This window comes from Cyanistes caeruleus, chromosome 36 (assembly GCF_971803275.1).
Source record: "Cyanistes caeruleus chromosome 36, bCyaCae1.hap1.1, whole genome shotgun sequence".
Lineage (NCBI taxonomy): Eukaryota > Metazoa > Chordata > Aves > Passeriformes > Paridae > Cyanistes > Cyanistes caeruleus.
In genome coordinates, this window is record NC_141737.1 from 990,588 (window position 1) to 1,010,025 (window position 19,438).

Sequence of the window (19,438 nt, forward strand, 5' to 3'; positions counted from 1 at the left end):
AGGTGGGGCAGGTGTGGGGTGGATGTGGGGCAGATGTGAGATGGGTGTGGGGCGGGTGTGGGGCAGGTGAGATGGGTGTGGGACAGGTGTGGGGTGTGAGAGGTGTGGGGCAGGTGTGAGATGGGTGTGAGGTGGGTGTGGGGCAGATGGGGCAGGTGAGATGGGTGTGGGGCAGGTGGGGTGGGTGGGAGAGGTGCGGGGTGTGAGAGGTGTGGGGCAGGTGTGGGGTGGATGTGGGGACAGGTGAGATGGGTGTGGGGCAGGGGTGGGGTGTGAGAGGTGTGGGGCAGGTGGGGACAGGTGAGATGGGTGTGGGGCGGGGGTGGGGCAGGTGGGGCAGGTGTGGGGTGGGTGATGTGGGGCAGGTGAGATGGGTGTGGGGTGGGTGTGGGGCAGGTGGGGCGGGTGTGGGGCAGGTATGGGGTGGATGTGGGGCAGGTGAGATGGATGTGGGGGGGGTTGGGGCAGGTGGGGACAGGTGAGATGGGTGTGGGGCGGGGACAGGTGTGGGGTGTGAGAGGTGTGGGACAGGTGTGGGGCAGGTGTGGGGCAGGTGTGGGGCAGGTGAGATGGGTGTGGGGCAGGTGTGGGGTGTGAGATGGGTGTGGGGTGGGGGTGGGGCAGATGGGGCAGGTGGGGACAGGTGTGGAGTGGATGTGGGGCAGGTGAGATGGGTGTGGGGCAGGTGGGGTGGGTGGGAGAGGTGCGGGGTGTGAGAGGTGTGGGACAGGTGTGGGGCAGGGGTGGGGCAGGTGAGATGGGTGTGGGGCAGGTGGGGCGGGTGTGGGGCAGGTGGGGACAGGTGTGGGGTGGATGTGGGGCAGGTGAGATGGGTGTGGGGCAGGTGGGGACAGGTGTTGGGTGTGAGATGGGTGTGGGGCAGGTGGGGACAGGTGAGATGGGTGTGGGGCAGGTGGGGACAGGTGAGATGGGTGTGGGGCAGGGGGTGGGGCAGGTGTGGGGCAGGTGAGATGGGTGGTGGGGTGTGAGGGGTGTGGGGTGTGAGAGATGTGGGGCGGGTGTGGGGCAGGTATGGGGTGGATGTGGGGCAGGTGAGATGGATGTGGGGGGGGTTGGGGCAGGTGGGGACAGGTGAGATGGGTGTGGGGCGGGTGTGGGGCAGGTGGGGCAGGTGTGGGGTGGATGTGGGGCAGGTGTGAGATGGGTGTGGGGCGGGGCGGGGACAGGTGTGGGGTGTGAGAGGTGTGGGGCGGGGGTGGGGCGGGGGTGGGGCGGGTGTGGGGCAGGTGAGATGGGTGTGGGGTGGGTGTGGGACAGGTGAGATGGGTGTGGGGTGGGTGTGGGACAGGTGAGATGGGTGTGGGGCAGGGGTGGGGTGTGAGAGGTGTGGGGCAGGTGGGGACAGGTGAGATGGGTGTGGGGCAGGTGTGGGGCGGGGGTGGGGCAGGTGTGGGGCAGGTGTTGGGTGTGAGAGGTGTGGGGACAGGTGAGATGGGTGTGGGGCAGATGGGGCAGGTGTGGGGCAGATGGGGCAGGTGTGGGGTGGGTGGGGTGGGTGTGAGAGGTGTGGGGCAGGTGGGGACAGGTGTGGGGCAGATGGGGCAGGTGAGATGGGTGTGGGGCAGGTGGGGTGGGTGGGAGAGGTGCGGGGTGTGAGAGGTGTGGGGCAGGTGTGGGGCAGGTGTGGGATGGGTGAGATGGGTGTGGGGCAGGTGTGGGGACAGGTGACATGGATGTGGGGCAGGTGAGATGGGTGTGGGGCAGGTGTGGGGCAGATGGGGCAGATGTGGGGTGTGAGAGGTGTGGGGCAGGTGTGGGGTGGATGTGGGGACAGGTGAGATGGGTGTGGGGCGGGGCGGGGACAGGTGCGGGGTGTGAGAGGTGTGGGGCAGGTGAGATGGGTGTGGGGCAGGTGGGGACAGGTGGGGACAGGTGTGGGGTGGGGCGGGGCAGGTGTGGGGCAGGTGAGATGGGGGTGGGTGGGGTGGGTGTGAGAGGTGTGGGGCAGGTGTCGGGCAGGTATGGGGTGGGTGTGGGGCAGGTGAGATGGGTGAGGACAGGTGGGGACAGGTGAGGGACAGGTGAGGGACAGGTGAGGGGACAGGTGAGGACAGGTGAGGGACAGGTGAGGACAGGTGAGGGACAGGTGAGGACAGGTGAGGGGACAGGTGAGAGGACAGGTGAGGACAGGTGAGGGACAGGTGAGGACAGGTGAGGGACAGGTGAGGACAGGTGAGGGGACAGGTGAGAGGACAGGTGAGGACAGGTGAGGGGACAGGTGAGAGGACAGGTGAGGACAGGTGAGAGGACAGGTGAGGGGACAGGTGAGGACAGGTGAGGACAGGTGAGGGGACAGGTGAGAGGACAGGTGAGGACAGGTGAGGGACAGGTGAGGACAGGTGAGGGACAGGTGAGGACAGGTGAGGGGACAGGTGAGGGGACAGGTGAGGACAGGTGAGGACAGGTGAGGGGACAGGTGAGGGACAGGTGTGGGGACAGGTGAGAGGACAGGTGAGGGGACAGGTGAGGACAGGTGAGGGACAGGTGAGGGACAGGTGAGGGGACAGGTGAGGGGACAGGTGAGGAACAGGTGAGAGGGGACAGGTGAGGGACAGGTGAGGGGACAGGTGAGGGGACAGGTGAGGGGACAGGTGAGGGGACAGGTGAGGAACAGGTGAGGGACAGGTGAGGGGACAGGTGAGGGGACAGGTGAGGAACAGGTGAGAGGGGACAGGTGAGGGACAGGTGAGGGGACAGGTGAGGGGACAGGTGAGGGGACAGGTGAGGGGACAGGTGAGGTCCCCCCAGTTAAATCCAGGTGTGGGGTCTCACCTGTGACCGACTCCCCCCCCAGGTGTGGGGTCTCACTGGGGTCTCACCTGTGACTGGCTGTCCCCCAGGTCCCCCCAGGTGTCCCCAGGTGTCCCCCAGGGGTCTCACCTGTCCCCCCAGGTGTCCCCAGGTGTCCCCCAGGTGTCCCCAGCCCCTCCCAGGTGCCCCCCCAGGTGTCCCCAGCCCCTCCCAGGTGTCCCCAGGTGCCCCCCCAGGTGTCCCCAGGTGTCCCCAGGTGTGCCCAGGTGTGCCCAGGTGTGTCCCTCACCTGTCACCGGCTGTCCCCCGTCGAACTTGGGGGGTTCCCAGACGAGCACGGCCCAGTCCTCGCCCACCTGAGTGACGCGCACGGCCTCGGGGGGGTCGGGGACGTCTGCGGGGAGGGGACACACCTGAGCTCACCTGGGACACACCTGAGCTCACCTGGGCACACCTGAGCTCACCTGGGACACACCTGAGCTCACCTGGGACACACCTGAGCTCAGCTGTGACACACCTGAGCTCACCTGGGCACACCTGAGCTCACCTGGGCACACCTGAGCTCAGCTGTGACACACCTGAGCTCACCTGGGACACACCTGAGCTCAGCTGTGACACACCTGAGCTCACCTGGGACACACCTGAGCTCAGCTGTGACACACCTGAGCTCACCTGGGCACACCTGAGCTCACCTGGGACACACCTGAGCTCAGCTGTGACACACCTGAGCTCACCTGGGACACACCTGAGCTCACCTGGGCACACCTGAGCTCACCTGTGACACACCTGAGCTCACCTGGGCACACCTGAGCTCACCTGGGCACACCTGAGCTCACCTGTGACACACCTGAGCTCACCTGGGCACACCTGAGCTCAGCTGTGACACACCTGAGCTCACCTGGGCACACCTGAGCTCACCTGGGCACACCTGAGCTCAGCTGTGACACACCTGAGCTCACCTGGGACACACCTGAGCTCACCTGTGTCCTCCAGGTGTGTCCCCAGGTGTCCCCATGTCCCCCCACGTCCCCCCAGATGTGCCCAGGTGTGTCCCCATGTCCCCCCACGTCCCCCCATGCCCCCCAGGTGTGTCCCCATGCCCCCCAGGTGTGCCCAGGTGTGTCCCCAGGTCCCCCCACGTCCCCCCAGGTGTGCCCAGGTGTGTCCCCAGGTGTGTCCCCATGTCCCCCCGTGTCCCCCCGTGCCCCCCAGGTGTGCCCAGGTGTGTCCCCATGTCCCCCCACGTCCCCCCAGGTGTGCCCAGGTGTGTCCCCAGGTATCCCCAGGTATCCCCAGGTATCCCCCCATGCCCCCCCATGTCCCCCCATGCCCCCCATGCCCCCCAGGTGTGTCCCCATGCCCCCCAGGTGTGCCCAGGTGTGTCCCCATGTCCCCCCACGTCCCCCCATGCCCCCCAGGTGTGTCCCCATGCCCCCCAGGTGTGCCCAGGTGTGTCCCCAGGTCCCCCCACGTCCCCCCACGTCCCCACATGCCCCCCAGGTGTGTCCCCATGCCCCCCAGGTGTGTCCCCATGCCCCCCAGGTGTGCCCAGGTGTGTCCCCAGGTCCCCCCACATCCCCCCAGGTGTGCCCAGGTGTGCCCAGGTGTGTCCCCATGCCCCCCCATGTCCCCCCAGGTGTGTCCCCATGCCCCCCACGTTCCCCCAGGTGTGTCCCCACGTCCCCCCATGTCCCCCAGGTGTGCCCAGGTGTGTCCCCATGTCCCCCCACGTCCCCCCAGGTGTGTCCCCACGTCCCCCATGCCCCCCAGGTGTGCCCAGGTGTGCTCAGGTGCTGACCCACGACGCGGATGGTGATGGCGGCCGTGTCCTCCCCGGCGGGGTTGGTGACGCGGATCTCGTAGCGCCCCTCGTCACCGCGCTCGGCGCTCTCCACCAGCAGGCTGCTGAGCCCGTGCTTCTCCTCCAGGCGGACACGCCCCTCCGACACCGAGAACACCTGCACAGGTGAGACAGACAGGTGAGAACACCTGGGAACACCTGGGAACACCTGGGAACACCTGGGACAGGTGGGGGCTGCTGAGCCCGTGCTTCTCCTCCAGACGGACACGCCCCTCCGACACCGAGAACACCTGCACAGGTGAGACAGACAGGTGAGAACACCTGGGAACACCTGGGAACACCTGGGAACACCTGGGAACACCTGGGACAGGTGAGACAGAACACCTGAGAACACCTGAGAACACCTGGGAACACCTGAGAACACCTGGGACAGGTGAGACAGAACACCTGGGAACACCTGGGAACACCTGGGAACACCTGGACAGGTGAGAGAGAACACCTGAGAACACCTGGGAACACCTGGGGACACCTGGGGACACTTGGGACAGGTGGGGGCTGCTGAGCCCGTGCTTCTCCTCCAGACGGACACGCCCCTCCGACACCGAGAACACCTGCACAGGTGAGACACAACACCTGGGAACACCTGGGAACACCTGAGAACACCTGGGAACACCTGAGAACACCTGGAAACACCTGGGAACACCTGGGACAGGTGAGAGAGAACACCTGAGAACACCTGGGAACACCTGGGAACACCTGGGAACACCTGAGAACACCTGGACAGGTGAGAGAGAACACCTGAGAACACCTGAGAACACCTGGGAACACCTGAGAACACCTGCACAGGTGAGACAGACAGGTGAGAACACCTGGGAACACCTGGGAACACCTGGGAACACCTGGGACAGGTGGGGGCTGCTGAGCCCGTGCTTCTCCTCCAGGCGGACACGCCCCTCCGACACCTGGGAACACCTGCACAGGTGAGACACAACACCTGAGAACACCTGGGAACACCTGGGAACACCTGGGAACACCTGGGAACACCTGGGACAGGTGGGGGCTGCTGAGCCCGTGCTTCTCCTCCAGACGGACACGCCCCTCCGACACCGAGAACACCTGCACAGGTGAGACAGAACAGGTGAGAACACCTGGGAACACCTGGGAACACCTGGGAACACCTGGGAACACCTGAGAACACCTGGGAACACCTGGGAACACCTGAGAACACCTGAGAACACCTGGGAACACCTGGGAACACCTGGGAACACCTGGGAACACCTGGACAGGTGAGAGAGAACACCTGAGAACACCTGAGAACACCTGAGAACACCTGGGAACACCTGGGAACACCTGAGAACACCTGGGAACACCTGGGAACACCTGGGAACACCTGAGAACACCTGAGAACACCTGGGAACACCTGGGAACACCTGAGAACACCTGAGAACACCTGGGAACACCTGGGACAGGTGGGGGCTGCTGAGCCCGTGCTTCTCCTCCAGACGGACACGCCCCTCGAGGGCAGAGAACACCTGGACAGGTGAGACACAACACCTGAGAACACCTGAGAACACCTGGGAACACCTGAGAACACCTGGGAACACCTGGGAACACCTGAGAACACCTGGGAACACCTGGGAACACCTGGACAGGTGAGACACAACACCTGGGAACACCTGGGAACACCTGGGAACACCTGGGAACACCTGGGACAGGTGAGAACACCTGGGAACACCTGGGAACACCTGGGACAGGTGGGGGCTGCTGAGCCCGTGCTTCTCCTCCAGACGGACACGCCCCTCCGACACCGAGAACACCTGCACAGGTGAGACACAACACCTGGGAACACCTGGGAACACCTGGGAACACCTGGGAACACCTGGGAACACCTGGGAACACCTGAGAACACCTGGGAACACCTGGGAACACCTGAGAACACCTAGGAACACCTGGGAACACCTGGGAACACCTGGGAACACCTGGGAACACCTGGACAGGTGAGACAGAACACCTGGGAACACCTGAGAACACCTGGGAACACCTGAGAACACCTGGGAACACCTGGGAACACCTGGGACAGGTGAGACAGAACACCTGGGAACACCTGGGAACACCTGGGAACACCTGGGAACACCTGGGAACACCTGGACAGATGAGACAGAACACCTGGGAACACCTGAGAACACCTGGGAACACCTGAGAACACCTGGGAACACCTGGGAACACCTGGGACAGGTGAGAGAGAACACCTGAGAACACCTGGGAACACCTGAGAACACCTGGGAACACCTGGGAACACCTGAGAACACCTGAGAACACCTGAGAACACCTGGGAACACCTGGGACAGGTGAGACAGAACACCTGGGAACACCTGGGAACACCTGGGAACACCTGAGAACACCTGGGACAGGTGAGGACAGACTGGTCACAGCGCTCCGGGGGTGACACAGGTGACACACACAGGTGACACAGGTGACACAGGTGACACACACAGGTGACACAGGTGACACAGACAGGTGACACACACAGGTGACACAGGAGGTGACACAGGTGACACACACAGGTGACACAGGTGACACACACAGGTGACACAGGTGACACAGGTGACACAGACAGGTGACACAGGTGACACAGGTGACACAGGAGGTGACACAGGTGACACAGGTGACACAGACAGGTGACACAGGTGACACAGGTGACACTCAGGTGTGCTCACCTGTCCGTCCTTGCTCCAGGTGACGCTGGGCAGCGGCTCCCCCGAGATGGGGTGACACACACAGGTGACACAGGTGACACAGGTGACACAGGTGACACAGACAGGTGACCCAGGAGGTGACACAGGTGACACAGACAGGTCACACAGGTGACACAGGTGACACAGGTGACCCCGACAGGTGACACAGGTGACACAGGAGGTCACACAGGTGACACAGACAGGTCACACAGGTGACACAGGAGGTGACACAGGTGACACTCAGGTGTGCTCACCTGTCCGTCCTTGCTCCAGGTGACCGTGGGCAGCGGCTCCCCCGAGATGGGGTGACACACACAGGTGACACACACAGGTGACCCCGACAGGTGACACAGGTGACACAGGTGACACAGGTGACACAGGTGACACTCAGGTGTGCTCACCTGTCCGTCCTTGCTCCAGGTGACCGTGGGCAGCGGCTCCCCCGAGATGGGGTGACACACACAGGTGACACAGGTGACACAGGTGACACAGGTGACACAGACAGGTGACACAGGTGACACAGGTGACACAGGTGACACAGGTGACACAGGAGGTGACACAGGTGACACAGGTGACACAGGTGACACAGGTGACACAGACAGGTGACACAGGTGACACAGGAGGTGACACAGGTGACACAGGTGTGCTCACCTGTCCGTCCTTGCTCCAGGTGACGGTGGGCAGTGGCTCCGCCGAGATGGGGTGACACAGACAGGTGACACAGGTGACACAGGAGGTGACACAGGTGACACAGGAGGTCACACAGGTGACACACACAGGTGACACAGGTGACACACACAGGTGACACAGGTGACACAGGTGACACAGGAGGTGACACAGGTGACACAGACAGGTGACACAGGTGTGCTCACCTGTCCGTCCTTGCTCCAGGTGACCGTGGGCAGTGGCTCCCCCGAGATGGGGTGACACACACAGGTGACACAGGTGACACAGGTGACACAGGTGACACAGACAGGTGACACAGGTGACACAGGTGACCCCGACAGGTGACACAGGTGACACAGGTGACACAGGTGACACAGGAGGTGACACAGGTGACACAGGTGACACAGGTGACACAGACAGGTGACACTCAGGTGTGCTCACCTGTCCGTCCTTGCTCCAGGTGACGGTGGGCAGTGGCTCCCCCGAGATGGGGTGACACAGACAGGTGACACAGGTGACACAGGTGACACAGGTGACACAGACAGGTGACACAGGTGTGCTCACCTGTCCGTCCTTGCTCCAGGTGACGCTGGGCAGCGGCTCCCCCGAGATGGGGTGACACACACAGGTGACACAGGTGACACAGGTGACACAGGAGGTGACACAGGAGGTGACACAGGTGACACAGGTGACACAGACAGGTGACACAGGTGACACTCAGGTGTGCTCACCTGTCCGTCCTTGCTCCAGGTGACCGTGGGCAGCGGCTCCCCCGAGATGGGCACGTCCAGCCTCAGTTTGTTGCCGGCCACCACCACCAGCGTCTGCTCCGTGTCCCGCCCCGAGCAGTCCAGGTGGATCTTGGGGGGCTCTGGGGACAGGTGGGGCTGACACAGGTGTCCCCTGGCCCCTCCCCCCTCCTCAGGTGTCCCCTGACCCCCTTCAGGTGTCCCCTCCCCCACTCAGGTGACCCCTGACCTCTTCAGGTGTCTCCTGGCCCCTCCCCCTCCTCAGGTGACCCCTCCTCAGGTGACCTCTGACCTCCTCAGGTGTCCCGTCCCCCCTCTCAGGTGTCCCCTCCCCCCTCTCAGGTGTCCCCTCCCCCCTCTCAGGTGACCCCTGACCTCTTCAGGTGTCCCCTGGCCCCTCCCCCTCCTCAGGTGACCCCTCCTCTGGTGACCTCTGACCCCCTCCAGGTGTCCCCTCCCCCCTCTCAGGTGTCCCCTCCCCCCCCTCAGGTGTCCCCTCCCCCACTCAGGTGTCCCCTCCCCCCTCTCAGGTGACCCCTGACCTCTTCAGGTGTCCCCTGGCCCCTCCCCCTCCTCAGGTGACCTCTGAGCTCCTCAGGTGTCCCCTCCCCCTCCTCAGGTGTCCCCCCACCTGTCCCCTCCCCCACCCAGGTGTCCTCTGACCCCTCCAGGTGTCCCCTCCCCCACCTAGGTGTCCCCTCCCCCCCCTCAGGTGTCCCCTCCCCCTCCTCAGGTGTCCCCCCACCTGTCCCCTCCCCCCCCCAGGTGTCCCCTCCCCCCTCACCTTGTTTGGGCACGTACTCCACCTTGATCTCTGTGGGGGAGGGGCGGGGGGAAGGGTTAGTGACGTCAGAGACCCCCAAACTCCTCCCCGATGACGTCATCCACCCCCTCCCGATGACGTAATCCAGAACCCCCTCCCCCCATACGTCATTTAAACCCCTCCCCCGGTGACGTCATTGGTGACCCCCAAGTGACCCTCAAGTGACCCCAAGTGACCCCCAAGTGACCCCAAGTGACCCCAGTGACCCCCAAGTGCCCCCCAAGTGACCCCAGTGACCCCCAGGTGACCCCAGTACCCCCCAAGAGACCCCCAAGTGACCCCCAAGTGACCCCCAAGTGACCCCCAAGTGACCCCAGTGCCCCCAAGTGACCCCCAAATGACCCCAAGTGCCCCCCAAGTGACCCCCAAGTACCCCCAGTGCCCCCCAAGTGACCCCCAAGTGACCCCAAGTGCCCCCCAGTGACCCTCAAGTGACCCCCAAGTGACCCCCAAGTGACCCCCAAGTGACCCCCAAGTGACCCCCAGTGCCCCCCAAGTGACCCCAAGTGACCCCAAGTGACCCCAGTGCCCCCCAAGTGACCCCCAAGTGACCCCCAAGCCGCCCAAGTGCCCCCCAAGTGACCCCCAAGTGACCCCCAGTGCCTCCCAAGTGACCCCCAAGCCGCCCAAGTGCCCCCCAAGTGCCCCCCAAACAACCCCAGCACCCCCCAAGTGCCCCCCAGCGCCCCCCAAACACCCCCCAGCACCCCCCAGTGCCCCCCAGCACCCCCCAAGTGCCCCCTGGCTCCCCCCAAGTGCCCCCAAACACCCCCCAAGTGCCCCCAAGTTCCCCCCAGTGCCCCCCAAGTGACCCCAAGTGACCCCCAAGTGCCCCCCAAGTGCCCCCAAACACCCCCCAGCACCCCCAGTGCCCCCCAAACGCCCCTCCAGTGCCCCCAAACACCCCCCAGTGCCCCCCCAAGTACCCCCAGTGCCCCCCAAGTGCCCCCCAGCGCCCCCCAAACGCCCCCCAAGTGCCCCCCAAGTGCCCCCAAACACCCCCCAGTGCCCCCCAAGTGACCCCAAGTGCCCCCCAGCGCCCCCCAAACGCCCCCCAAACGCCCCCCAAGTGCTCCCAGCGCCCCCCAAACACCCCCCAGCACCCCCAGCGCCCCCCAAGTGCCCCCCGAGTGCCCCCCGAGCCGCCCCACCGAGGAAGTTGAGCTTGGCCGAGAGGGTGAGGGCGAAGCCGTCGGGGACGAAGGTGTAATCGCCCTCATCCTCGGGCCGCACGTCGTCAATCACCAGCTTGTGGATCCTGGGGGGCCGCCAGCAGCGTTCGGGGGGGCCCAGAACCGCCGGGGGACCCCAAAAACCACACCCAGGGGTCCCAAAAAACCATCCAGAAACACCCAGGGGTCCCAAAAATCCACCCGGGGGTCCCAAAAACCCACCCAGAAACACCCAGGGGTCCCAAAAACCCACCCAGGGGGCCCAAATCCCATCCAGGGGGCCCAAAAATCCACCCAGAAACACCCAGGGGTCCCAAATTCCCCAAAAATTCCCATCCAGGGGTCCCAAAAACCCACCCAGGGGTCCCAAAAATCCACCCAGAAACACCCAGGGGTCCCAAAAACCCACCCAGGGGGCCCAAAAATCCACCCAGAAACACCCAGGGGACCCCAAAAACCCACCCAGGGGGCCCAAAAATCCACCGAGGGGGCCAAAAAACCCACCCAGAAACACCCAGGGGTCCCAAAAACCCACCCAGGGGGCCCAAAAAAACACCCAGGGGGCCCAAAAATCCACCCAGGGGGCCCAAAAATCCATCCAGGGGGCCCAAAAATCCACCCAGGGGGCCCAAAAATCCATCCAGGGGGCCCAAAAACCCACCCAGGGGGCCCAAAAATCCACCCGGGGGGCCCAAAAAAACACCCGGGGGGCCAAAAAATCCACCCGGGGGGCCCAAAAACCCCAAAATTCCCACCCAGGTGTCCCAAATTCCCACCCAAAAAAAGCCGGGGGCCCCCAAAAACCCACCCAGGGGGCCCAAAAAACCATCCAGAAACACCCAGGGGTCCCAAAAAACACCCAGGGGTCCCAAAATCCCACCCAGGGGTCCCAAAAATCCACACAGGGGTCCCAAAAATCCACACAGGGGTCCCAAAAACCCCAAAATTCCCATCCAGGGGTCCCAAATCCCATCCAGGGGGCCCAAAAACCCACCCAGAAACACCCAGGGGGCCCAAAAACCCACCCGGGGGGCCCAAAAACCCACCCAGAAACACCCAGGGGTCCCAAATTCCCCCAAAATTCCCATCCAGGGGTCCCAAAAATCCATTCAGGGGTCCCAAATCCCACCCAAAACCATCAGGGGTCCCCAAATCCACACCCAGGAACACCCAGGGGTCCCAAAAACCCCAAAATTCCCACCCAGGGGTCCCAAATTCCCACCCAAAAACAGCCAGGGGTCCCCAAAACCCACCCGGGGGTCCCAAAAACCCACTCAGGGGGCCTAAATCCACACCCAGGCCCAAAAATCCACCCAGGGGTCCCAAAAAAACACCCAGGGGTCCCAAAAACCCACCCAGGGGTCCCAAAAAAACACCCAGGGGTCCCAAAAACCCCAAAATTCCCATCCAGGTGTCCCAAATTCCCACCCAAAAACAGCCAGGGGTCCCCAAAATCCCACCCAGGGGTCCCAAAAATCCACTCGGGGGTCCCAAAAACCCACCCGGGGGTCCCAAAAACTGCCGGGGGTCCCCAAATCCCACCCAAAAATCCACCCAGGGGTCCCCAAAAAACCATCCAGAAACACCTGGGGGTCCCAAATTCCCCCAAAATTCCCACCAGGGGTCCCAAATCCCACCCAGAAACAGCCAGGGGTCCCCAAAATCCCACCCAGGGGTCCCAAAAATCCCACCCAGGTATCTGAAATTCCCAAAAAATCCCACCCAGGGGTCCCAAATTCCCAAAAAACCGAACCCAGGAATCCCAAATTCCCAAAAATCTGAACTCAGGAACCCCAAAATCCCCCAAAAAACGAACCCAAATATCCCAAAATTCCCAAAAATGAACCCAAATATCCCAAAAAAATGAACCCAAAATTCCCAAAAATCCAAACCCAGGAACCCCAAAATTCCCAAAAATCCAAACCCGGGAACCCCAAAATTCCCAAAAAATTCAACCCCAAATATCCCAAAAACCCCAAAAATGAACCCAAAATTCCCAAAATCCAAAAAATAGAACCCAGGAACCCCAAAATCCCTAAAAATGAACCCAAAATTCCCAAAAATCCCCACCCAGGAATCCCAAAATCCTGAAAAATGTCCCCAAAGCCCCCCCAGATGTCCCCAAACCTTCTCCAGGTGTCCCCAAACCTTCTCCAGGTGTCCCCAAACCCCCCCCCAGATGTCCCCAAACCCCCCCAGGTGTCCCCAAACCCCCCCCAGGTGTCCCCAAACCCCCCCCAGATGTCCCCAAACCCCCCCCAGATGTCCCCAACCTCCCCCCAGGTGTCCCCAAACCCCCCCCAGGTGTCCCCAAGCCCCCCCCAGATGTCCCCAAACCCCCCCCAGGTGTCCCCAAACCCCCCCCAGGTGTCCCCAAACCTTCTCCAGATGTCCCCAAACCCCCCCCCAGATGTCCCCAGACCCCCCCAGGTGTCCCCAAACCCCCCCCAGATGTCCCCAAACCCCCCCAGATGTCCCCAAACCTTCTCCAGATGTCCCCAAACCCCCCCCCAGATGTCCCCAAACCTTCTCCAGGTGTCCACAAACCCCCCCCAGATGTCCCCAAACCCCCTCTCAGATGTCCCCAAACCCCCCCAGGTGTCCCCAAACCCCCCCCAGATGTCCCCAAACCCCCCCAGGTGTCCCCAAACCCCCTCTCAGATGTCCCCAAACCCCCTCCAGGTGTCCCCAGACCCCCTCTCAGATGTCCCCAAACCCCCCCAGGTGTCCCCAAACCCCCCCCAGATGTCCCCAAACCCCCCCAGGTGTCCCCAAACCTTCTCCAGATGTCCCCAAACCTTCTCCAGATGTCCCCAAACCTTCTCCAGATGTCCCCAAACCCCCCCAGATGTCCCCAAACCCCCCCCAGGTGTCCCCAAACCCCCCCAGGTGTCCCCAAACCTTCTCCAGATGTCCCCAAACCCCCCCCAGGTGTCCCCAAACCCCCTCTCAGATGTCCCCAAACCCCCCCAGGTGTCCCCAAACCCCCCCCAGTTGTCCCCAAACCCCCCCAGGTGTCCCCAAACCCCCTCCAGATGTCCCCAAACCCCCCCAGTTGTCCCCAAACCCCCCCCAGGTGTCCCCAACCCCCACCCAGGTGTCCCCAAACCCCCTCTCAGATGTCCCCAAACCCCCTCCAGGTGTCCCCAAACCTTCTCCAGGTGTCCCCAAACCCCCCCCAGGTGTCCCCAAACCCCCCCAGGTGTCCCCAAACCCCCCCAGGTGTCCCCAAACCCCCCCCAGGTGTCCCCAAACCTTCTCCAGATGTCCCCAAACCTTCTCCAGATGTCCCCAAACCCCCCCAGGTGTCCCCAAACCCCCCCCAGATGTCCCCAAACCCCCCCAGATGTCCCCAAACTTTCTCCAGGTGTCCCCAAACCCCCCCCAGCTGTCCCCAAACCCCCCCCAGGTGTCCCCAAACCCCCCCCAGATGTCCCCAAACCCCCCCCAGATGTCCCCAAACCCCCCCCCAGATGTCCCCAAACCCCCTCCAGATGTCCCCAAACCCCCCCCAGATGTCCCCAAACCTTCTCCAGGTGTCCCCAAACCCCCCCCAGATGTCCCCAACCTCCCCCCAGGTGTCCCCAAACCCCCCCCAGATGTCCCCAAACCCCCTCCAGATGTCCCCAAACCTCCCCCAGATGTCCCCAAACCCCCCCAGGTGTCCCCAACCCCCCCCCAGGTGTCCCCAACCCCCACCCAGGTGTCCCCAAACCCCCCCCAGATGTCCCCAAACCCCCTCCAGGTGTCCCCAAACCCCCTCTCAGATGTCCCCAAACCCCCTCCAGATGTCCCCAAACCCCCTCCAGATGTCCCCAAACCCCCCCCAGATATCCCCAACCTCCCCCCAGGTGTCCCCAACCCCCACCCAGGTGTCCCCAAACCCCCCCAGATGTCCCCAAACCCCCCCCAGATGTCCCCAAATCTTCTCCAAATGTCCTCAAACCCCCCCCAGATGTCCCCAAACCCCCCCCAGGTGTCCCCAAACCCCCCCCAGATGTCCCCAAACCCCCCCCAGATGTCCCCAAACCCCCCCCCAGATGTCCCCAAACCCCCCCCCAGATGTCCCCAAACCCCCCCAGGTGTCCCCAAACCCCCCCCAGGTGTCCCCAACCCCCCCCAGGTGTCCCCAACCCCCCCCAGGTGTCCCCAAACCCCCCCAGGTGTCCCCAAACCCCCCCCAGATGTCCCCAACCCCCCCCAGGTGTCCCCAAACCCCCCCAGATGTCCCCAAACCCCCCCCAGATGTCCCCAAACCCCCTCTCAGATGTCCCCAAACCCCCCCAGATGTCCCCACACCCCCCCCAGATGTCCCCAAACCCCCCCAGGTGTCCCCAAACCCCCCCCAGATGTCCCCAAACCCCCCCAGGTGTCCCCAAACCTTCTCCAGATGTCCCCAAACCTTCTCCAGATGTCCCCAAACCCCCCCAGATGTCCCCAAACCCCCCCCAGGTGTCCCCAAACCCCCCTTTCAGATGTCCCCAAACCCCCCCAGGTGTCCCCAAACCTTCTCCAGATGTCCCCAAACCTTCTCCAGATGTCCCCAAACCCCCTCAAGATGTCCTCAAACCCCCCCCAGATGTCCCCAAACCCCCCCCAGATGTCCCCAAACCCCCCCAGGTGTCCCCAAACCTTCTCCAGATGTCCCCAAACCCCCCCAGGTTTTTCCCGGGATGTCTCCTGCTCCTCACCTGCCCGTGTGGGAGATGTGGATCCGCTTGGACGGCCGGACCTCCACGCCGTTCTTGAACCAGCGGCCGGTCACCTTCTCGTCCGACACCTCGCACTTGAAGACCGCCTGCTCGGTGGCCTGCACCGTCAGGTCGGCGATGCCCTGGAGGACCTCCAGCTGCTTCTCTGGGGGGGGGAAACGGGGGGTCAGGAGACCCCAAAATCATCGTGGACACCAAAAATGTCCTTGGGAATCCATAAATGTCCATGGGAACCCAGAGGAACCCATGGAGAACCCATAGGAACATCTGGAGAACCTCCTGAGATGCCCTGGAGAACCTTCAGGAGCTACTTGGGAAGACCCCAAAATCATCGTGGACACCAAAAATGTCCTTGGGAATCCATAAATGTCCATGGGAACCCAGAGGAACCCAAAGGAACCCATGGAGAACCTCTTGAGATGCCCTGGAGAACCTTCAGGAGCTACTTAGGAAGACTCCAAAATCATCGTGGACACCAAAAATGTCCATGGGAATCCAAAAATGTCCATGGGACTCCATAAATGTCCAGAGGAACCCAGAGGAACCCATGAAGAACCCATACGAACCCATGGAGAACCTCTTGAGATGCCCTGGAGAACCTTCAGGAGCTACTTGGGAAGACCCCAAAATCATCGTGGACACCAAAAATGTCCTTGGGAATCCAAAAATGTCCAGGGGAACCCAGAGGAACCCATGGAGAACCCATAGGAACATCTGGAGAACCCCCTGAGATGCCCTGGAGGACCTCCAGCTGCTTCTCTGGGGGGGGGAAATGGGGGGTCAGGAGACCCCAAAATCATCGTGGACACCAAAAATGTCCTTGGGAATCCAAAAATGTCAATGGGAATCCATGGGAGTCCATAAATGTCCAAGGGAACCCAGAGGAACCCATGGAAAACCTCTTGAGATGCCCTGGAGAACCTTCAGGAGCTACTTAGGAAGACCCCAAAATCATCGTGGACACCAAAAATGTCCTTGGGAATCCATAAATGTCCATGGGAACCCAGAGGAACCCAAAGGAACCCATGGAGAACCTCTTGAGATGCCCTGGAGAACCTTCAGGAGCTACTTGGGAAGACTCCAAAATCATCGTGGACACCAAAAATGTCCATGGGAATCCATAAATGTCCAGAGGAACCCAGAGGAACCCATGGAGAACCTCCTGAGGTGCCCTGGAGGACCTCCAGCTGCTTCTCTGAGGGGGGGAAATGGGGGGTCAGGAGACCCCAAAATCATCGTGGACACCAAAAATGTCCATGGGAATCCATAAATGTCCAGGGGAACCCAGAGGAACCCATGGAGAACCTCCTGAGATGCCCTGGATCTCCCAAATTCTCCTGAAGATTCCTGGGATCTCCAGAACCTTCTCCAAGATGTCTCTCAAACATCTCCAGAACCTTCCAGGACCATCCAAATCCCCCTGGACCTCCTGGAGATCTCCAGAACCTTCTCCAAGGTGACCCTCAAACATCTCCAGGAGCTTCCAGGAGGTCCCAGGAGGTCCCAGAAGGTCCCAGAAGGTCCCAGAAGGTCCCAGGAGGTCCCAGGAGGTCCCAGAAGGTCCCAGAAGGTCCCAGGACCCTCCAGATCCCCCCGGACCTTCTGGAGATCTCCAGAACCTTCTCCAGGGTGACCCTCAAACATCTCCAGGAGCTCCCAGGAGCTTCCAGAACCTTCCAGGACCATCCAAATCCCCCTGGACCTCCTGGAGATCTCCAGAACCTTCTCCAAGGTATCCCTCAAACATCTCCAGAAGGTCCCAGGAGGTCCCAGAAGGTCCCAGGAGGTCCCAGGAGGTCCCAGGACCCTCCAGATCCCCCTGGACCTCCTGGAGATCTCCAGAACCTTCTCCAAGGTGTCCCTCAAACATCTCCAGGAGCTTCCAGGAGGTCCCAGGAGGTCCCAGAAGGTCCCAGAAGATCCCAGAAGGTCCCAGAAGGTCCCAGGAGGTCCCAGAAGGTCCCAGGAGGTCCCAGGAGGTCCCAGAAGGTCCCAGGACCCTCCAGATCCCCCTGGACCTTCTGGAGATCTCCAGAACCTTCTCCAAGGTGACCCTCCAACACCTCCAGGAGCTCCCAGGAGGTGCCAGGAGCTCCCAGGACCTTCCAGAACCCCCTGGACCTCCTGGAGATCTCCAGAACCTTCTCCAGGGTGACCCTCAAACATCTCCAGAAGCTTCCAGGACCATCCAAATCCCCCTGGACCTTCTGGAGATCTCCAGAACCTTCTCCAAGGTGTCCCTCAAACATCTCCAGGAGGTCCCAGAAGGTCCCAGGACCCTCCAGATCCCCCTGGACCTTCTGGAGATCTCCAGAACCTTCTCCAAGATGTCTCTCAAACATCTCCAGAAGCTTCCAGGACCATCCAAATCCCCCTGGACCTTCTGGAGATCTCCAGAACCTTCTCCAAGGTGACCCTCCAACATCTCCAGGAGCTTCCAGGACCATCAAAATCCTCCAGAACCTTCTCCAAGGTGTCCCTCAAACATCTCCAGGAGCTCCCAGGAGCTTCCAGAACCTTCCAGGACCATCCAAATCCCCCTGGACCTCCTGGAGATCTCCAGAACCTTCTCCAAGGTGTCCCTCAAACATCTCCAGGAGCTTCCAGGAGGTGCCAGGAGGTCCCAGGAGGTCCCAGGAGGTCCCAGGAGGTCCCAGGAGGTGCCAGGACCATCCAGATCCCCCTGGACCTTCTGGAGATCTCCAGAACCTTCTCCAATGTGTCCCTCAAACATCTCCAGGAGGTCCCAGGAGGTGCCAGGACCATCCAGATCCCACTGGACCTTCTGGAGATCTCCAGAACCTTCTCCAAGGTGTCCCTCAAACATCTCCAGAAGGTCCCAGGAGCTTCCAGGAGCTCCCAGAAGGTCCCAGAAGGTCCCAGGAGCTCCCAGAAGGTCCCAGGAGGTCCCAGGAGGTCCCAGGACCCTCCAGATCCCCCTGGATCTTCTGGAGATCTCCAGAACCTTCTCCAAGGTGTCCCTCAAACATCTCCAGAAGGTCCCAGGAGGTCCCAGGAGGTCCCAGGAGGTCCCAGAAGATCCCAGGAGCTCCCAGGAGCTCCCAGAAGGTCCCAGGAGGTCCCAGAAGGTCCCAGGACCCTCCAGATCCCCCTGGATCTTCTGGAGATCTCCAGAACCTTCTCCAAGGTGACCCTCCAACATCTCCAGGAGCTCCCAGGAGCTTCCAGAACCTTCCAGGACCATCCAAATCCCCCTGGACCTCCTGGAGATCTCCAGAACCTTCTCCAAGGTGACCCTCCAACATCTCCAGAACCTTCCAGGACCATCCAAATCCCCCTGGACCTCCTGGAGATCTCCAGAACCTTCTCCAAGGTGTCCCTCCAACATCTCCAGGAGCTTCCAGGAGGTCCCAGGAGGTGCCACGAGGTCCCAGGAGGTCCCAGGAGGTGCCAGGAGCTCCCAGGACCCTCCAGATCCCCCTGGACCTTCTGGAGATCTCCAGAACCTTCTCCAAGGTGTCCCTCAAACATCTCCAGGAGGTCCCAGAAGGTCCCAGGAGGTCCCAGAAGGTCCCAGGAGCTCCCAGAAGGTCCCAGGAGGTCCCAGGAGGTCCCAGGACCCTCCAGATCCCCCTGGACCTTCTGGAGATCTCCAGAACCTTCTCCAAGGTGTCCCTCAAACATCTCCAGAAGGTCCCAGGAGGTCCCAGGAGCTCCCAGAAGGTCCCAGAAGGTCCCAGAAGCTCCCAGAAGGTCCCAGGAGGTCCCAGGAGGTCCCAGAAGGTCCCAGGAGGTCCCAGGAGGTCCCAGGAGCTCCCAGAAGCTCCCAGAAGGTCCCAGGAGGTCCCAGGAGCTCCCAGAAGGTCCCAGAAGGTCCCAGGAGCTCCCAGAAGGTCCCAGGAGGTCCCAGGAGGTCCCAGAAGGTCCCAGAAGATCCCAGGAGCTCCCAGAAGCTCCCAGAAGCTCCCAGAAGGTCCCAGGAGCTCCCAGAAGGTCCCAGAAGGTCCCAGGAGCTCCCAGAAGGTCCCAGAAGCTCCCAGAAGGTCC

At 62.2% G+C, this 19,438-nt stretch overlaps 1 protein-coding gene across 4 annotated transcripts in view; it reads right to left on the minus strand.

The window, feature by feature from the left end:
- MYBPC2 (myosin binding protein C2) overlaps nucleotides 1-19,438 on the minus strand; it is a 90,110-nt gene that overhangs the window by 34,974 nt on the left and 35,698 nt on the right. For all 4 annotated transcript variants that reach the window (XM_086871606.1, XM_086871607.1, XM_086871605.1 and 1 more), the window contains exons 14-19: nucleotides 15,410-15,575; nucleotides 10,698-10,804; nucleotides 9,508-9,537; nucleotides 8,706-8,845; nucleotides 4,571-4,730; nucleotides 3,062-3,166 (exon numbers count right to left, since the gene is read on the minus strand). In XM_086871606.1, coding sequence (XP_086727732.1) covers nucleotides 3,062-3,166; nucleotides 4,571-4,730; nucleotides 8,706-8,845; nucleotides 9,508-9,537; nucleotides 10,698-10,804; nucleotides 15,410-15,575 — 708 coding nt within the window. The remainder of the gene's footprint in view (nucleotides 1-3,061; nucleotides 3,167-4,570; nucleotides 4,731-8,705; nucleotides 8,846-9,507; nucleotides 9,538-10,697; nucleotides 10,805-15,409; nucleotides 15,576-19,438) is intronic.